Source organism: Cydia pomonella, chromosome 21 (genome assembly GCF_033807575.1).
Source record: "Cydia pomonella isolate Wapato2018A chromosome 21, ilCydPomo1, whole genome shotgun sequence".
Lineage (NCBI taxonomy): Eukaryota > Metazoa > Arthropoda > Insecta > Lepidoptera > Tortricidae > Cydia > Cydia pomonella.
The window spans coordinates 10,695,276-10,715,713 of record NC_084723.1 but is presented as its reverse complement, the minus strand read 5'-3'; the positions used below and the strand labels follow the sequence as shown (position 1 = coordinate 10,715,713).

At 39.6% G+C, this 20,438-nt stretch overlaps 1 protein-coding gene across 3 annotated transcripts in view; it reads left to right on the top strand.

Moving 5' to 3' along the window:
- LOC133529636 (uncharacterized) overlaps window positions 1-20,438 on the top strand; it is a 109,106-nt gene that overhangs the window by 79,652 nt on the left and 9,016 nt on the right. For 2 of the 3 annotated variants that reach the window (XM_061867392.1, XM_061867394.1), the window contains exons 2-17: window positions 6,108-6,199; window positions 7,134-7,289; window positions 7,721-7,853; window positions 8,349-8,512; window positions 9,040-9,213; window positions 9,594-9,763; window positions 10,837-10,893; window positions 11,678-11,843; window positions 12,465-12,601; window positions 13,399-13,600; window positions 14,070-14,210; window positions 14,371-14,489; window positions 14,876-15,939; window positions 16,198-16,295; window positions 19,025-19,136; window positions 20,152-20,247. In XM_061867392.1, the coding sequence (XP_061723376.1) occupies window positions 6,108-6,199; window positions 7,134-7,289; window positions 7,721-7,853; window positions 8,349-8,512; window positions 9,040-9,213; window positions 9,594-9,763; window positions 10,837-10,893; window positions 11,678-11,843; window positions 12,465-12,601; window positions 13,399-13,600; window positions 14,070-14,210; window positions 14,371-14,489; window positions 14,876-15,939; window positions 16,198-16,295; window positions 19,025-19,136; window positions 20,152-20,247 (3,081 nt within the window). The remainder of the gene's footprint in view (window positions 1-6,107; window positions 6,200-7,133; window positions 7,290-7,720; window positions 7,854-8,348; window positions 8,513-9,039; window positions 9,214-9,593; window positions 9,764-10,836; window positions 10,894-11,677; window positions 11,844-12,464; window positions 12,602-13,398; window positions 13,601-14,069; window positions 14,211-14,370; window positions 14,490-14,875; window positions 15,940-16,197; window positions 16,296-19,024; window positions 19,137-20,151; window positions 20,248-20,438) is intronic. The other variant, XM_061867393.1, reaches the window with a different exon arrangement.

The window sequence follows — 20,438 nt, the reverse complement described above, 5'->3', positions numbered from 1 at the left end:
GTATCTACTGGACATGATTACCTATTCCACCAGGTCAGGTCAATTTATATTAGACACAAGCTTACGACCAAGATACAATGTTTTGGTAACTGTTTAAGCAAGGGTCATGCGTCGATGCGTGTCGTTAAAATGCATTATGCACCGGCGTTACTCACGCCGTCTGGCCGTATGCGCAGCGAATCGTAATGGGCGTGACACACAAACTGAACAACAAAAAAAAGTTATGTTGTACAAGGGAAGACGCCTAATTTATAAAGGCTTGTGAAGTGAACATATTAAAAGTTGTCTTTAGTGCCTCTCACGCGAGCAATCTTATTCAATGGCATTGCCAAAGGGGTGGTGGGGGGAGGAGCAGCGCTGGCGGCAGCTGGCTACGCTCTTGATCTTATTGCAGAAACCTTCTGTCATAATTTTCCTAGCTCTGCTGGCTTTTTACCACGGCTCACTAAGGAACCCTGTCACTGTTAGTCCATTTCGTTGATTGGGTTATGAACGTACTTAAGCTTAATTTTAACTACAAAACACAAAACTACTTTGGCTTTTTAATCAGAGGTTGCAAGAAAGTCAGTTTTATATAATTTTCATTGATGTTGATCTAACAAAGCGGGTGACTTTTCAGACGATCTTCCTCAAACAAGGAGTAAAAGTTACTGTCGAGTCTCAAATGTCTCAATACATAATAGCCACAATATTATGGACTTCATAATGCGTACGTTTTCTGTCAGATAAAATCTACAGTATGTGCATAGCATACCATACCCCCCTGTTTAAATCTTTTAATTTGAAAGTTTTATGGATTTCGTGACTAGGGAGACATAAAACTGGTGATGTTGTGTTGTGTCAATAACATTCATCGTTATACTCTTTCACTCACGTGTATAAAGCTAAATAATGAAAAGGACGGAATGAACACCAGAGTATTCCGATGGATAGACTCGACGGAACCCTTAAACATTCTAGTCACACAATAAAAAGTGGAATAATAACAAGGCTATTTAAGTTTTAGGGACTGAAACTGACATAATCTTGCTTAATACTTTGCTAAAAACCTTGAAAACAGCAACGAAATAAACTTTCAAGATACAACCATTTAAAACAATTCCAATTAGAACAAAATTTCAAGTCAACAAAGAATCCGAACCGTACTTAATTCCAAAGTTCCTTTGTTGCATTTAAGGACAAGAATGTAAGAAATGGTGATTCATGCTTCTAAACTAGATCTAGCCCTGAACAAAGAGGCTAATACTAACTACTTCAGTACCTAACAGTAATCACAAAACTAATAGAAAGCGCACATTAGATTGAGTAGCGCAAAAAGCATATAAAGTCGAAATAATGTACAAAGAAAGTTTTAAATGACAATTAAACCTAAGTGCTTTGTATTTTATGACTTCGATTTTACTCGAATAGTAAGCTTTAGAACGTAAATCATTTATTTCTGGTTAGCTTACGTAAATATTGGATGTTTTGAACGCCATTTCGGATGTTGTTGTGTTATATTGGTTAAAAGCTCCGTGAAGGTTCTTCATGCTTTCGAAATCATGTAGTTTTTCGTTACGTGTAATTTATTATTAAGTATTAAAATCTAATACTTAATAACAAATTACACGTAGCGAAAAACTGCGTCTGCGTTATCTCAATCAGATAATGAAATTATTTTAACCTGGTATTTTAAAGTTATTTGAAATGAAAAATGAAAAAATAACTTACGTACCCATTTTCTTAAACCTCTTGAGACCCTGTACCCTGGTAGAAGTTTTTAAAGCTAGAAATAAGAACCTAGATAGCGTAGATATACAGAACATTAGATACAAAATACCTTCACAGTCTTCATACGAATAAATTGGCCCCATACGCCTCGCTAGACTTATTGTACCAATTAAACTGGAGGCTTGAACAAAACAATCACGAAATAGGTATGTTCATTATGTTGATATACCTACATTAATATATCTACTGAGAATCCTTAATATTTACCGATGTAACCGATTTACAACGGTCCATAATGTGTCACATATAAGTTGTTTTCTACAAGCGTTTGTCGTAAAATCGATTAGATAGTCGATCAAATAATAAACTTGGAGTTCACCGTTTAAACTCAGAGTTAACAGTACCGTTTATATACAGTGTATAAACGATTTACTCCGACTTAGTTGGCTGCAAATGGCTCTTAAAGTTGTGTGGTAGGCCAAGGTGCCCAAAATTATCTGAACACGCACCCTAGCGCCTTGACAATAGAGGCGTGGTCAGATATTCGCCGCCTTGGCCGCTCCGATATATCTGATGGCGACTGAACATGCGTTCATCGTAACGCAGATCATTCGATGTGTTCAACGCACGTTTGTAATTCCAAGTGCAAGTCGCTTCGCGCTCAATTGTAAGTTTGGAATGTTTAAAAAACCTATTCAATAAACCCACGGTATGATTAAGACAATTGGAGGTACAAATGCGGGAAATTGGCTATTGCAGAACAAATAAATAGGCAGCTGAAAGAAGTTTTCTCTTTGTTTTTATTAATATGGATTGGTTAAAAGGAATTTGATCCCACGCCAATTGTTTGGGCTTTCTTGTTTTTTGAAGAATTTATAAAATACTAGGTAGCGTTGTTATTTTCTAATTTTTCTTCGCGATGTGATAACAGCTTAACAGCGTTAGCTACAGTCGGCAATGTCAGCATCAAAAGAAACGGATCTGTCTATGCCTGAAATCAAAAGTATACCATTAAAAGTACCATTCTCTTATAGCTTAACAAAAAGCTAAAAGTCCCTTTTCTACATCTTAATATTTGGACAAGAATTCCCGGATGGAGGATACTTTTGAAGCGTACTTTCATTATTGATGCTGACTACACATTTCTCGTTTGAGCGTGTGATACGCCATCTCTCGGAAATCAATGCGAATCAACCAGGCTACTTTAGTCCAGTACGAATATAATTGGTCTTAGGTACTAGTCTACGTGTTAATGAGTGTCCATCTCTCTTTATCACGCGGTGTTAAAAAGTGACGAATGCTTCATCATGTGGATAACTCCGTCCATCGTCTGTACTAGAATAATCTATCAAGTCCTTATACACTTGTTATCTTTTCCCTTTAAACAAGTTTCAGTACTTACTTTTATAGAAAGTTGCTCTGGAAACGCCATATTTATATCTAAAGCGGATAAGTTTATGTCTTTATAACTGTTACGTAGTGGTCGCAAATTAGATATGACCAGATCGGTTTATGACAGGAATGGATAGTGTCCATTTATACGATATACAAGTTCTAGCCCAACAATCAATAAGATCATCTATCCAGCAACGAACTTGAGACAAATTTACCCGTGTGTTTTTACTCGTTATTTGAAAATTAATAAGTCATTGAAGAAAGAGTCGAACACATTATATACTTACTCTTACTAATATTTAATGTAAATGCCAATTATTTACGCCAATTATAAACGGAAATTCTAAAAATTCAAGGAGAAGGCCCCGTTGTATTGTCCGGGTACTCTGTCCTTTGGCTATCAAGAACTGTACTTTCGTCATGTAGTCAATAGAATTTTCGGTCCGTTATTTCAATCAGTTCGATCATGTTCGAAACCCCGACATGAGATTTACCTGATACAAGGCCTGGTTTCTTCATAACTTCGGATGAAAACGTCTGTTGCATGTTGCATGTTTCTAAGTAAACAGGGCTAAGTAATGTATTTCTCGTATACTTGCTCTCATATCAGAACAGGGAACAGTCTCCGTAAATCATTCGTTATCAGTAATCGGGACACCGAGTGCTTGAGATCAGGCTTGAGGACGTTGCGGGATAACGGATGTTTATATAGTTTTATTATCAATGTTTGTTTGGAAGCGTACATGTGCACAAAACTTACAATTTTTGTAAAACAATCCTGCTTAAAGGGAAATCGTCCTTCGGTTACATACCTATACCTATGGTTATTGGAATAGAATGACTAATTTATTGAAAAAACCTATACCTAACTAAATTGTGCTTGCAATTTCTTCCGTTAATACTTAAATTCTATGAATTTTCCTTACGCAAAACTTGGTTCGATTTAATTAAGTAAACAAGCAATTTCTTACTCTTTCTTGAGTCTATCTTCAGAATCGGACGCAATATCGGCTATGAAATGTGTTTTTAAAATTAGACATTATGGCCCAATTTAGTGTAATAGTGTGTCAGCTTAAATAAATATTAAATATAGGCTATTTGAACAATTCCTGAGACGAAACAGAATAGCTGCCGCGACGCACGTTGCATTGTAGGTACGATTGCAATGTGGCAGAGATGCAAAATGTAACTTATTACTGCAATCGCAACTCAATGAACCATAACGTAACCATAACTGCATTTCGCGTAAATCTAACAACTTGCATAACCCGCGGTAAAATGACGTAAGTAAAGGCGTAAAAATAACGCGTAACTGGGTTATGCCGAAATTGGACGCGACGCGTGGGGTACCCGGGCTCAAACCATTCATGGGGATTAAAGCTGCATGCACAATAAACAGGTATAGGTACAAGTTTGCTAGTGGTTTATAAACACTACGTAACACCTAACAGGATATCCTAAGTAGGAAGGCCACAAAAAACAAAAGTTGACTCTTCTCCTTCAGAAAGTTAAGGATGCAAGGAAGTTGTGACTGTGATGTAAATATACTGCCCTCTCCCTGTATAAAGTTGTGGACGTTTTCGTGTGTTTGATTAATCAAACACGCGGGTTATTTGTTTCTTTTTGGCTATGAAAAAAAAAAAGACAAAATATTAGGCTACCAAATTTACCATTACCGACAGGCTTGTCTCAATTATTGTTGTATAAGGTTGTGTACGGATAATGTTGAGAACCATAATTTGTGTAGGAAAGTATACTGTACAAATTGCTTTCTAAATCACTTGATTTGTTTAAATATTGGGTACAGGAAAGACAAATTATATCTCCGTACGACCTACATATCCTGTGGTAAACGGGGTAAACATGCAAAAGGAAATGACAGCTCGCAGGATATTTATTTCCTGCATTTCTGTTCCTGTTTTTGAGCCTTGTGATGTATGACTGATTACAGCAAGGACTAATATAATCGATACTTGGTATATTATAATACACTTACATTATGACATTTTGTTAAAAATAACACACCTTTTTCGCTTTGATATTTAATGAATATTAGGCTTAAATCATTGTTATCATAATTATTTTTGATGCTTTTGCTTTCGCTAAGATTGTATTGTCTGGGTGGCGATGACAAAGAGTCCACAGAACTCGATTTCCACCGGCTTACCTAATTATCAGACAGTTAAGCACTGTGTATGAGGAATGTTATGAAAGTAAAGGAAACGAAAGAGGTAGGTGTGTCAGGATCGTAGCATGTGGAAATCCGTGGTCACTGCCTACCGCTCCGGAAATAGGTGTGATTATATGTATGTTTGTTGAGTACTATCCAGAGTTTTCAATGGTTAACGAAAAAAGGATAGTCAAATAAATAAATGATACAAACCACCACTACCTATATGTTTTAAAAAGAGGAATTAAAACTGGTCACTTTCTATGATAATTTCTATACATAAGTATTAGTTTTAATTTTAGTGTATTTACTAAAGTATCTAACCAGACGGGGGTAGGATTGTACAACAATAGAACAATAAGACGCACACTTACCAATCATGGGATCTCAGTATTGTTAAAGTGCTATAATAGGTAATACCTTCTCATTGTTATGTGCAATACCTACTCATTACATTCACTAATACTACAAAGAAAATCTTAGTATTTCTTGTGTCTTAGTAAGTTAGTTAAGTTACGTTATCTCATGATTCATTTTCTTTCTTGGCAACTGCTACTGCATTTACATATTTACGATGTCGCTACCTTTATCTATAGTGAGTTTTTTACACTATTGTTAAAATAAAGGACCAACAATTAAACAGGATAAACTACTAGGAAAATAGCAGTTCAGTCATTGGCATCTACTTTTGTAATAAAATCGCCATCATCATTAACTGCTGCCATCGCCATCACCATTCTTAAAATTGTATTATAGTTTGACCATGTTTATCCAAATACTTCTAATAATTAATTTGTAATACAATAATGAATTAATTTCTGTATTGTTTCAGATCCATCTTCGGACTTCAGTAAACATAGTATAGTTAGGCCGAAATTTCACCACACTAGGACGAAAAGAGAAATTACGACGACACAAGATGAGGTCAGTGCCCACATGATTAGTTCCAATTGTTTTAAACATTTCTTTAAAGTTACCGCTGTAGGTCTGTTAATTTCGGTAATTTTAAGGAAATGTTGAATAATTTAAAACAATTAGAACTTTGACTTTGACTGTTCAAATATATATGTAGGTATGTAAAATGTGTTGTTATTGGAGCAATAAAGAATAATTCCTTACAGTACAGTCAGCATCAAAAGTAACTACGCGTCAAAAGTATCTAACATTCTCTAATGGCTTAAAAAATAGACACATGTCTTTGTATATGTAGAACAATGAACGAGACTACGAGTATGACAGATACTTAATAACGCGAATTGAAGAGATATATCTCTAATCCCTATAAGAAAACTATTTCTAGAGTGGCAGATACTTTTGGAGCGTTGTCTCATCCGCTAATATTGATGCTGACTGTAGGTATGTACATACGTCAATAATAGTTAAGGTATGTAAATAAATAGTTCATCTCCTTAGTATGCGGACAATCGGGTTTAATCCGGTACCTCCACGTAGTAAACGTTTTCCTTAGTAAGAAGTAGTTTGGGTTTATCCGATTTCTGTTTCTGTTGATTCAACTTCCCTTTTCCAATAGCTCAATGGAAATCCATTCTCTAATATAATATACCTATTATATAGGGGGAATTGTTCATGATAGGCGACAATCGTCAGTAGACAATCGACTGTAACTTGTACCTCCCGGGCCTCCTGGCCCCTGTTTCAACATTGTGTCAAATTTTACCTGAGAGCGACGTAGGTCCATCAAGTAGGTATTGACGCTAGGTACCGTCGTTACTTATCGACCCAGAAATGGACAGGAAATTGTCAGTATCAAATATCAATTGTTAGCGTGTTACAGGCGCCAGGACTAGTAACTACAACTACCAGGACTGGTAACTTACCGTAATTGTTTCCATTTCAGATGGGTTCACACCATCCAGAGGTGACGCTGACAGTGAGCATAGACGGCGAAGAGCACGAGCTAGATCTGCGACTGAACGAGGCGCTGGTGCCTCAAGGACATTCTCTGAGCTACCAGCAGAATGGCCGGACCAAAGTGCACGTGCCAGAGAAAGAGGTGGGTAATTGGGCATATAACAGTTTTGAATGATTCACGGTTGGTTTCACTACACTTAAATCGACCATCGCGGTCTACACAACTTTGACACCCACCCGCTATCTCCAGTTACCCGTGAATAAGAGAAGTAACTGCGTCGAAATATCGGGAGCTCAATCAAAACAATATAAAAGGTAATCACGGTTTATATGTGTGTTAAGCCCCTAATCCGCACTAAACTGGGACAAAGACAACCCAATCCATCTTGTCCATGATAGTGGGCCTGTGGTCCAGCATATGAGTATCAAATCATTTTTCCATGTCATTCGTCACGAAAGCTGGGTTTCAATTAATGGCTTGAAATTCAAGGAAACATCTCTTACAAAAATAAATTTAGCTATATTTTTAACTACTCGAACCATAAAATAACTTCACACTTCATGTGATTCCAGGACTTAGATATATGCCAGTACTCTGGACGTGTGCGAGGCAAGCCGGGCTCATGGGCCGCAGTCTCAACCTGCCATGGGGTTAAAGGTGTCCTCTACGATGGACGGCAGCTGCGGTACATCGAACCAGCACACGGTTAGTCTTTCAACATCAATGCATAAAACCACATGCTTTTAAAACATTAGCTTCATTATAAATTGGTACAACATAGGTGACGAAAGTATGCCACAGTAGTTAATAACGAAGGTACAATCTATACCTATTTACACTGAGCCTAGAGAGGTTTGATGTGATTTTGATCACGTTCTCACGTCTCTTAATAAACTGACAAAGAGAGAAGATATAATCACTCCTGATTCTTGAAGGCGTTAAGGCTCAGACTATACAAATTCTCTCTGAATGAAATTTTGAACTTCTGTGGTTTTACTGAGATTTCAACATTTATTTAGGTAGGTATGCCAATGATCGTCAGTTTATGTTACTCTTGAATGTGGATTATCAATTCATATTTAGCTACTGAACGGAAACAGACACAGAAAGTCTGCAATATTGCCTTTTTGAAGATGTCTGATTTGACAGCTCAGTGCTGTTGAATATACAATTTCTTACTTTATTTCATATTTATTTCAGACAACGACATAAACGCTGACCATTTCCTGTACTCCCACGAACACCTAGCTAAAGAGCACCGATGTGGCTACGAAGGTGGCACCACACATAACTCAAGTTACGATCCCATGTTGTTCCAACAGAGGACAGAAGAATTAGCAAGAAAGAGGTCCCGAGTCAGTCGGGTGAGTCATTCGAAACGTGTCTTTTCTGTAGGCTAATATAGTGAGAAAAAGTTTGGAGGCTTATGTTGCGCGCAAGATACAATCGTGCTAAGCCCATTGATGTTTTAAGCTCAAGTTATTTGAGCTCGGTTCTGTTCAGATTTTGAAGAGCACGGCAACTATTAACCACAAAACATGCAAGGTAGTCGGGTGAAGCAGTTAGCATCTTACATAAAGCTTAGGTTGTTGGTGTAGACAGCTTTTGAATGAATGTCGTGTTAAATGTGTAATCTCGTGTAAATACTCGTACTATTATCATATTATACGTACCTATACTTGTTATTAATTTCTCGTTGGCTTATACACCCAAAGAAACAATGAAACGTGGGTGTGTTGAGTTGGGTCAACGTAAATTACGTTAGAATTAGGTACCAAAGTTTGGTCAAATATGTAAAGAAACTTTTACTTATTCATAACGTAAGAACCCGTCTTCTTGTTAAACCAGATCACTGTACTGAATAGCATCTTGAAATTCACCTTCATTCCAGTACAAACGCGATACCTACGAGGACACGCTAGTCCGAGAGCCTTATAACGCGGACCGTCGCTCACGCTACGTGGAACTCGTGCTTGTCGTGGATCACGGCGAGTTCCTCGCCAGCGGCGGCGACCTGCAGCTGGTCCATCGGCAGATGAAGGACCTGGCCAACATCATCAACTCGGTGAGACACTAGAGCCATACAACGCGGACCATACGTGGGGCTCGTGCTGGTCGTAGAACTCGTGGACTGCTGTAAGTTCCTCGCCAGCGGCAAAGACCTGCAGCTGGTCTATGGTGCATTTATCTCGAAGAAGATCCTACAAGATTCACACACGACCTCTGAAAGACACTAAGTAACATTGGCATGAGAATCAAGTAACAGATTTGCTAACCTTTATGAGGAACAGTAAAACAGTTTCTAAGTTACGGCATCGCTTTTGGCCTACGGAAGCGAAAAAGCCAAAGACTACACAGTTCGGCCCGCAGAAAAGAAGCGAGAGAGTTGAAGGCCTGGCTACATCTTCTACCTTATGTTGACACTCTAAATATTTACACTTTCAGGTATATGCTCCGTTAAACATCTTCATAGCGCTCGTAGGCGTTGAGATATGGTCAGAAAACGACGAAATCGTGTTAGAAGAGGACGGAGACGCCACACTCAACAAGTTCCTACACTATCGGAAGACTGTACTAGTCACTAGGATACCTAACGACAACGCTCAACTGCTTACGTAAGTTCTAACGTAGAACATTTGTTTTATCCAAAGAAATGTCTTCGAGGACAGAGATACTTATCTCTTCTTGCCTTATGGTAAGTTCACAATCAACTTTTAAGTTTGCACGTAAGTCACGAAGTAGTAGTGTATTTGGATTCTGGCATTCATTTATTGTACTGGACGTGAGAACAGCGGCGTAGCGCGAACTAATCTAGGCGACGGTGGGCGAAGTCATGTTTTTCAATATTTATTCCCAAGATAATAAAAAGGTAGGCTTTGCGAGCCCCCTTGAATCGAAGGCGGTGGCGAGAGCCCATTTCGCCCACGCCTCGAATTTGACAGCTAATGTTGATAACGCTGACAGTTACTCTCATAGGTACAATAAATGAATCCTTGTTCTGGTCATGGAGTATTAAAATCACTTTTGGTTTAATTGCTACTTACAAATTTTATGGTATTCGGAATTAGTTTGAGACGTGAATAATAAAATAAGTCGCATGCTTCAGTTTGCACTGTAATTCTAAATACCAATCTGTTTACCATTTACTTCTAATAAGCAAAGTGGAAATATTCAATTTGGACATACACACGACTGTCCAATGCTACCCATATCTACATAAATATGTGCTTAACTAACAACGTTATTTACAAACATCGAGCACACATCCTTGAAGAAAAATCGATTTCTATTTCTACATACTTACTTGTTTTTTTTCCTTTCTAAACTTTATTGAATGGCAACATCCCTTGAGCACATTTTACGCGCAAACTTACCCCCTTATTCATAATCGTGTGCTAAAGTTGACAAGCCGCTAATAATCGTATGTCCTTATCCGACGTATTGGTATGATGGAAAGGGACAAACGATTGTTACCGGCCTGTCAACTTTAGCACACGTTTATGATAAGGGGGTTAGATTACAAAAGTGGGCAGACGGCGGTGTATTTTTTTTCTATCATGCATTTTTTCCACTTATTATTTTCTAATTTCTTCCTAACGCTATCTGTGATTGTTTGTAGATATTGCACGTGTAGTAACCGCTTGGGATGTTTAACGCATAGTCTTTTAGCTATTTAATCTCATCGCAGGGGAACTCGGTTCATCAAAAAAGAAGAATTTCACTACGACTACACGAAGCCCCATTTGTGAGTTCATTTTGGTAATGTTGTTTTGCAAAGGAATCGCAGGTCAGAGAGGACAGAGATATAGATCTTTGAAACTTTTTACAATTAACGATTTCGAGCGGGGCGGCGCGGCGAGCGAGGGCCGCCGCCGCTTTCGTCCAAAACAGGTTCATTACATTTTGATCGTGCCGCGCTAGCCACCGCTCGCGCCACCCGGTACCTAGCGGGACTGAACCTATTTAGGACGCCAGCGGCGGTAGCTTGCCGCGCCGCCCGCCGCGTGCGTCCAGTCCAATCAAACTTTTTTTGTATTTTAGCTTTACATCTTATTCACGCTTTAATGTGGCCGACTATTAGTAGCATGTGTTGGGATCTTTATTTGTAAAATGTTTTTGGTCTAATCTAAACCATGCCAAATATTCATTTGTATTACATTGTTTAGATAGCTACTCGTAGATAGATACCTACCGCTTAAACATTTCGTTATAAAATGTATTTACTTTAATGACTTTTTATTTATTTAACGTTTATTGACTTCGTAATCGTATATTTTCTAGTCAATTTCGATTTCAATACATCGATTATCCCTGTATGTATATTGTAAATTAGTAGTTCTCAAATAATGTAAATCATTATGTTATTACACATTCTTCATAAATTTATACATACTCAAGACCATACATATCGCAACAGGTCATAATTTTACTAAACTACTATTATAGTATAGACATCAAAATCTGTTTAGTAAATAACCTCTACTTCTACTAAACTTGACAATCATATAAACAGCTCAACCCTTCCACAGCCGCCAGAACTTCAAAGCGGGCGTGGTCGGTAAAGCCCTCAAGGGCTTCATGTGTTCGTACAACTACTCGGCCGGAGTCGCCACCAACCACTCGCGGGTCATCGGGCTGGTGGCCATGACCATTGCCCACGAGATGGGACACAACTTCGGCATGGAGCACGACCAGGTACTGACGATGTGTTTTGACGGCGAATTCCAGGCGAAGGATCTCAAAAGGACTCATTTAGACGGTGCGAGAACTCGCATACAAGTTTCATTACATTGCGGTATTTGATCAGTCGGCTGAACTAGATGTAACCTATAGTCTGCAATGTAACTAAAATCGTCTAAATTAGCCTTTAGTCAGTAGTTCAGTCGGGCTCGACTTGGTCACGACTGTCTCACGTAATTATCCAAAATTCCAAAAAGTGTCATACATAGTAGTATCCGACCAAAAATACGTAACCTCCATGACGTCACGATGGCTTGTAAACTTATTTGAAGCCTCTACTATACATTAACTGCCAGACGCTAAACAGATATACTTTGACTGCCAGTGCCTGAATCACTGTCATATGATTCACGTACTGGTGTCCAAGCCTCTCCAGAATAGGTTAAAATATGAGTATATTTGACTTAATTTAATTTAGTTTAAGTTAAATTTTAATCTTACGTTTAAATATAATAAGTTAAATGTAATATGATCCTAAGTTGGTCGAAATAAATGAATTTATATTGTATTAATCTTAGTGTTTGTGTATTTCAGCTAGGTTTTCATGGCATTACAATATCATTATGATTCCCGCAGGAACCGGATTGCGAGTGTCCTGACAAGAAATGCATAATGAGTCCTTCGAGTACGTCGGTGACGCCGGTGCACTGGTCTTCTTGCAGTCTCAAGTCTCTGGCCTTGTCTTTTGAGAGAGGCATGGACTACTGTCTGAGGTAAGTCTATTTATGACGATTATACTTTGAAACGAAACCAAGTAGGTAGTGGTTTCGATTCGACGTTTGTCAAAGAGAAGTTGATTTGATTCGTTATTATATTAAAATGGCCTATAGCGGGTTCAACCTTGTAACATGTGTAGTTTGTAGAAACCTCTAGTCGCAATCTCAAAAAACCTTAGTCTCAGGGGTTTTTCACTTTTCATATATTTTGTATGACATTGCGTGTAATTTGTTTAGCTTCCGTCAGACTTCAACGGTAGCCTTTCTGCCGATGCGATATCGCATCCACGGGACTCCAGGGGTTTAAAGATTACAAATCCGTTCTTTGTTGCATAGCGAAAAAAAAATTTCCTTTTACTGGATTATTGACGTACTGGATTAATATATGTAGTGCTTTCACTAAAATTTAAGCCTCAAATGTTTCAGATTATAAAAAAAATGCAAAAAAAAGAAAAAACATTTTTATTTTATTACAGCCAAAATACTAATCCGATTTATTTGTTATTTGGGTGTGTTTTATATACAATTAAAGTCGTTTTATGAAAAAATATATATTGAATTATCTCTTGGAAAAATAGTAAAAAATTGAGTTGAAAATTTTCAGAAAAATAAAAAAAATACGTGCGAGATTGCGACGCTTATCAAATTTATATATTTCATGAAGAATTTCAAAAATTTAAATGGTGATTAACAGTGTGAAAAACTCGAATTTGTAACATCCCATAATACTTTCTCTTCATACAAGTAGACAGTAAAAACCTTTGAACATGCTTACCCGATTATACCCTTTCCAGAAACAAACCTAAGCAGCTAGCCGAATCCCCGACCTGCGGCAACGGGTTCCTGGAGGAAGGCGAGCAGTGCGACTGCGGCACCGCGCCCGGCGCTGCCCGGCCGGCCGCCGCCGACCGCTCCGCGTGCTCGGCGTGCTGCCGGCCCGACTGCACCCTGCGGCCCAACGCCACGTGTGGCCACGGCCAGTGCTGTGATCTCACGGTACGCTGTGATACTCATCAACCTAGTACGTCAATCTCCGGTACATATTCCTCTGAAGACAGCAATCGCAACGCTTGTACGACGTACTGCTAGCCTGATTGGCCCAATGTGGCCACGGGCAGTGCTGCGATTTAACAGTAGATTTATATTTCTGTTCAGATTTATTTTTATCCTTCTAGAGAGGTACCAATCTTGACTAATAGACGTATCTATTAGACAAAATTGGTACCTCTTTAGTCTGGTTGAGCATCAAATTTAATTACAGTAATTTACCACGTCGCTAGATAAAAATTCAACTAAGATTTCTTGCATAAATATTTAAATACAGGTAAAGTTATTGTAAGTTTTCGAACCTCCACCAAGTCTCTACTGTTGAACTTAAGGACCTGATTACAAATGTTGGGGTAGTTTTCTTAAAGTTATACAATTTGTTGAACATTAATATTAATTGTATCTATTTGTTTTCCAGACATGTCGTCCCAAAGCACCAGGCACAGAATGCCGCGCCGCCGACCGCGAGTGTGACCTGCCCGAGTACTGCAGCGGACATTCGCAATTCTGTCCCCATGATGTTCACAAAATGGATGCCACGCCATGCGGGAAAGGCCAGGTAAACTCTAAAATACTATTATTACTAAGTTAGCAACACTAAGTGGTCGATGTTACCAGAAAACTGTCAAACGTATAAAGTGTATTTCTGTTCACCAACGACTGGTGGATTTTTTTCAAAGTTGATTCACATTTTCCATTGAAATATAATCTTTTTACAGGCTTACTGCGTGCGTGGTTCATGCCGATCCCACACAGACCAATGTAGGCTACTGTGGGGCGTCACGGGCGCTTCCTCCGACGACAAGTGTTACAACAACTCCAACATAAAGGGCGACGAGTAAGTGCTCAGTGTTCATTAAGCTTTAGATTCACTCTGTCGCCTATACTCCGTCCGTGATTACAACTATACCCTTTCACTGCATTCATAACAGAAGATGGTCATTACGATTTTGGGGATCCCGTTAGGATTAACTAACGCGTCCAGCTGGGAGTAATCTAAGGGGTTTTTTTCACTACTGAATTAAATTCTGAAGAAAACCATTTATATGGTACGAGGTTTTCGCCCCTAATATGTAATTATCGATTATAATCGCCTTATGTTTATCCTTGAATATCTTCGTGTAATCTAATCGAATCATGCTTAGGCAATAGTTTTCAGATGTGTCACTAATGGTATTTATAAATTAATTTTTATTTTATTTTACAAAAACTTCCGTTTTCTAGCCACGGTAACTGCGGCTACGACCGCGTCAACCAGATCTACCGCCGCTGCGCACCGCAAGACGTAATGTGCGGCATGCTGCAGTGTCGGCATCTCAACGAACGGCTCGAGTTCGGCATGGAGAACGCGGCCGTGCTGACGGCTACCTTCATAAACAACAACGGTGAGTTGTATACAACGTCCTCAACAGACGTAATGTGCGGCATGCTGCAGTGTCGGCATCTCAACGAACGGCTCGAGTTCGGCATGGAGAACGCGGCCGTGCTGACGGCTACCTTCATAAACAACAACGGTGAGTTGTATACAACGTCCTCAACAGACGTAATGTGCGGCATGCTGCAGTGTCGGCATCTCAACGAACGGCTCGAGTTCGGCATGGAGAACGCGGCCGTGCTGACGGCTACCTTCATAAACAACAACGGTGAGTTGTATACAACGTCCTCAACAGACGTAATGTGCGGCATGCTGCAGTGTCGGCATCTCAACGAACGGCTCGAGTTCGGCATGGAGAACGCGGCCGTGCTGACGGCTACCTTCATAAACAACAACGGTGAGTTGTATACAACGTCCTCAACAGACGTAATGTGCGGCATGCTGCAGTGTCGGCATCTCAACGAACGGCTCGAGTTCGGCATGGAGAACGCGGCCGTGCTGACGGCTACCTTCATAAACAACAACGGTGAGTTGTATACAACGTCCTCAACAGACGTAATGTGCGGCATGCTGCAGTGTCGGCATCTCAACGAACGGCTCGAGTTCGGCATGGAGAACGCGGCCGTGCTGACGGCTACCTTCATAAACAACAACGGTGAGTTGTATACAACGTCCTCAACAGACGTAATGTGCGGCATGCTGCAGTGTCGGCATCTCAACGAACGGCTCGAGTTCGGCATGGAGAACGCGGCCGTGCTGACGGCTACCTTCATAAACAACAACGGTGAGTTGTATACAACGTCCTCAACAGACGTAATGTGCGGCATGCTGCAGTGTCGGCATCTCAACGAACGGCTCGAGTTCGGCATGGAGAACGCGGCCGTGCTGACGGCTACCTTCATAAACAACAACGGTGAGTTGTATACAACGTCCTGACCAGACGTAATGTGCGGCATGCTGCAGTGTTGGCATCTCAACGAACGGCTCGAGTTCGGCATGGAGAACGCGGCCGTGCTGACGGCTACCTTCATAAACAACAACAACAATGGTGAGTTGCTGCATACATATAAAAATATGTATATTGTTTTTATTGCAGCAAGGTGCGACACTGATCCAATAGATCTTATACAAAGTTGCCATGGTCCTTTACATATATTGGTTATTTTTGCAGGTGTAATCATCCCGTGCCGCACGGTGATCATCGATCTTGGCCTCAGCGACGTGGACCCCGGCCTCGTGCCCGACGGCGCCAAGTGTGGACCCGATAAGGTTGGTATTGAGAATATCTCTATGTAGATAAAATATTGACTTAATAATTATTAACCAAGTTAATTTCTTCAAGCATTTCCTTTGTTTCGCAAACTTCCACAATGTTTACAACGCACTGACAACTCTTTTGTTTACCATCAGGCATTTCGTCTGCTCGGTTGCCTTCTATATTATAAAAAAAAAGCGACAAGTGCGAGTCGGACTCGCCCATGAAGGGTTCCGTACCATTTATGACGTATTAAAAAAACTACTTACTAGATCTGGTTCAAACCAATTTTCGTTGGAAGTTTGCATGGTAATGTATATCATATATTTTTTTTAGATTTTTCATTCCGTTATTTTAGAAGTTACAGGGGGGGGACACACTTTTTTTCACTTTGGAAGTGTCTCTCGCGCAAACTATTCAGTTTAGAAAAAAATGATATTAGAAACCTAAATATCATTTTTGAAGACCTATCCTTAGATACCCCACACGAATGGGTTTGATGAAAAAAATTTTTTTTTTTAATTTTTTATGACGTATTAAAAAAAAACTACTTACTAGATCTCGTTCGAACCAATTTTCGGTGGAAGTTTGCATGGCAATGTATATGATATATTTTTTTTTTATTTTTCATTCTGTTATTTTAGAAGTTACGGGGGGGGGACACACTTTTTACCACTTTGGAAGTGTCTCTCGCGCAAACTATTCAGTTTAGAAAAAAATTATATTAGAAACCTCAATATCATTTTTAAAGACCTATCCATAGATACCCCACACGTATGGGTTTGATGAAAAAAGATTTTTCGAGTTTCAGTTCTAAGTATGGGAAACCCCCAAAATTTATTGTTTTTTTTCTATTTTTGTGTAAACATCATAATGCGGTTCATAGAATACATCTACTTACCAAGTTTGAACAGTATAGCTTTTATAGTTTCGGAAAAAAGTGGCTGTGACAGAATCGGACAGACAGACGGACATGACGAATCTATAAGGGTTCCGTTTTTTGCCATTTGGCTACGGAACCCTAAAAATTAAGAAATAAACCGACTTCAATGAGGGGGATATTTTCAAATTAAAAAGACAGCGTCCTACGCCTAATTATGTAGAAAAAGAGGTAAAAGGAGGTTTGTCACAGCACCCACTTTGACACATTTCAGATTTGCTGGTTGACTGGTAAAACCCGACATATGGTATTCAACTATATTCAAAATAAATCATTTCACACCATGCATGAAATAATAATAAAAATGGCTATAAGTTAGCTTAAAAGTGTTGAGAAATATCCTCAATTTCTCATGAAATCCATCATCAGAAATCAAGCTTGACTAAAATGTGCCTTGAAAACCTAACTGCTTCACAAACATGCGAAGATAACAAATTGCCAAACGTGAACTATGCGGCGTTGAAGAGTTCCATTCTGTTCATCATCAGCAGTTCCACTTCATCAAATGTCACTTCTACAAATGTAAATGCTTGATTTGATGATGAAAATACTAAGATCACTATATATATGCCTTTAACATTTGAGGAGTTCCCTCGATTCCTCATGGACCCCATCGTCAGAACTTGTCTTTTGTCTTAAAAATATAATTTACTTCACAAACACAGCGAAGAGGACAAATCACCAACTGAATTGATAACCTCCTTCTTTTGAAATCTTGAAGTCTGTTAAAATGTTAACTTTCTAATTAAAATAAGTTCAGAACCACTGAGATCAAAGCCAAAACCAATAAAATAGACAAACAGTGAGCATCTAAATTAACAACTTCATATCCAGAGCCTGGAATTTTCCCGGCAAAACAAAAGCCTATCGCAATCTTGCTAGTGTTAGAAATATTTTTTATCGATATCGATAGTTGTGTAATAGAAGACATAAATGGTCCACCAAATTAAAAAATACGTGAGGTTTGTATAAAATTATATAGAAACAGATACTATATCTTCTTCGGAATCCACGTCAATACACACAGCAGTACATGATATTTTATTTCATTTGTAAAACACAAATGAAGGCAATTAATACACAATAAGCACTCTTTTAAGGAGGTTAGAAGGGAATTCAATGGTCTTTAAGTTGTCATGTAAGGTTAAGTAAAGGTCAATGCACTGAGTTTAGGAATGTTCAAGTTTTTAAATTTACGTTGCAATTTTTGGACAAGGAATTTAAGTTAAGTTAAAGAAAAAGGTGTTTAAGTTAGGATTAAACAAGGAAAGGAACAGGCACCCCTCACGGCACTTCCCTTGTTTCGCCGGCCGCCACGCGCTGCCGCCTTGTTGCTAGACGCCGTCGTTCGTCTTTATTCCGATCCGGTCCCAGTCGCCGCTGCCGTCCCTCCTTGGTCTTCGGGCTGTACTTCTTCTGGCGGCGATGGCTGGCAGTGATGGTCGCTGGCGATTTGCGTCCCAATATGGCGGCTTTTGCTCAGGCACTGGAAAAATGCTTATAATATTCGACACGTGTCCTGCCACGGTCGCCAAATATTAGCGCGTTATTGCGCTATTTAAATAAAACAATACATTAAAATAGTACCATTGTTTTAATGGCCTATTGCAAGTTACAACTGATAGGTTCTTTGTCTAGGACACGCGCGTTCAGTTCAGTGGTTAAAATGCAAGAGGTCGATGCTCGGGTCGCGCTGCACGTCGATGTGTTGCATGTGCGAAACTCCGGCGCTGGCATCGCGCTCTCTGGTTGGCCGCCGTTCTGTCGTCTACTTAGGTTGATGAGTGTTTGTTACGTTTCCAGATGTGCATGCAGCAGAGGTGCGTGTCGGTGCAGGCGGTGCGCGCGGCGCTGGGCGCGCGCGGCTCCGTGTGCCCCTCCAACTGCTCCGGCCACGGCCTCTGCAACTCCAACGGTAACCGTTTGTTTATACTATGCCGGTGGCAAACAAATCCGTAGCCTATGGACGCCTGCAACACCAGAGGAGTTACATGCGCGTTACCGACCCCTAACACCCCGCACCCTCGTTGAGCTCTGGCAATCTTACCGGCAGGAACACAACACTATGAGTAGGGTCTAGTGTTATTTGGCTGCGGTTTTTTTTGTAAAATACTTTCCCAACCCAACTTCCACAGTTGGGCTCTACTCTAGATCTGAAATGACATCTGCTGTGCTGTGCCCTGCCACACAAAGCGAGACACCTTTGAGAGATTTGAGATGACATTCACATTGCCCGTACCTCTTTTTAGGACATACCATTAGCATAAAATGTCAGTCAAGAAACAAAATAGTATTTTATACAATCGTGATATAATAAAGAGCTTTTCAGTCGAGTACCGTGTTAAGGCCACGAAGCTTGTTAGACCTTATTGGGTACGAGATTGAAAAAGCTTGATTATATCACTATTGTATATAATACTTTTTCTACGAGTCAACAAAAATAATACTTTAAACTTATGATATCATATAGGTAAAGAAACTAAAAGTTTACAGCTATGTAAGCTACGCGAGCAGCCGGGATACCTTCATACTCGTACGCGCCCCGGCCATTGGTCAATGACACCTCGTAACTCATGAGGCCCTGGTACTTGCTCTGCGCTAAATTCAATCTTTGGACAATTTTTTTCTCGATTTTGGCCACCATAGCCTATGGATACTAATAAGCAACAGTAAGCGATTTTCGTAGTCTATGGATGTTACTATATTAAGAGTGAAGCAATTGTTTCTACTATACAACCTAAAATAAATAATTAATTTGAGCTATCGTTTTATTTCATCATCTTGACCGCGGCGAGCTGTGATTGGTCAATTTCATTATAGTTAACTAAACCGTTTCGAAATGAATATTTTGGTTGGGAGCCCAATACAAATATAGGTGTGCCCTAAGTGTTTAAGTGACCCAGTTGAATATAATCGCAATATGTTTGCAGGGAACTGCCACTGCGAGGCCGGCTTCGCGCCGCCGCTGTGCGCGCTCCCCGGCCCGGGTGGTTCGTACGACTCTGGCCCTGCTACTGATCCTACTGGTTCGTTTTTATTTATTTTTCTCGTAAATGTGGTTAGCTTTACTATTAGGTTAGGTGATAAGGCATTTCTCTATAATAAAGACGTCCGTTTCATTTTAAATGTAACCGGAAAAGCTTCAAGGAGGAATAATATTACAAATACTGCTAATCTCCGCGCAAAATGGCATTATACATAAATTAAATGTCAATTT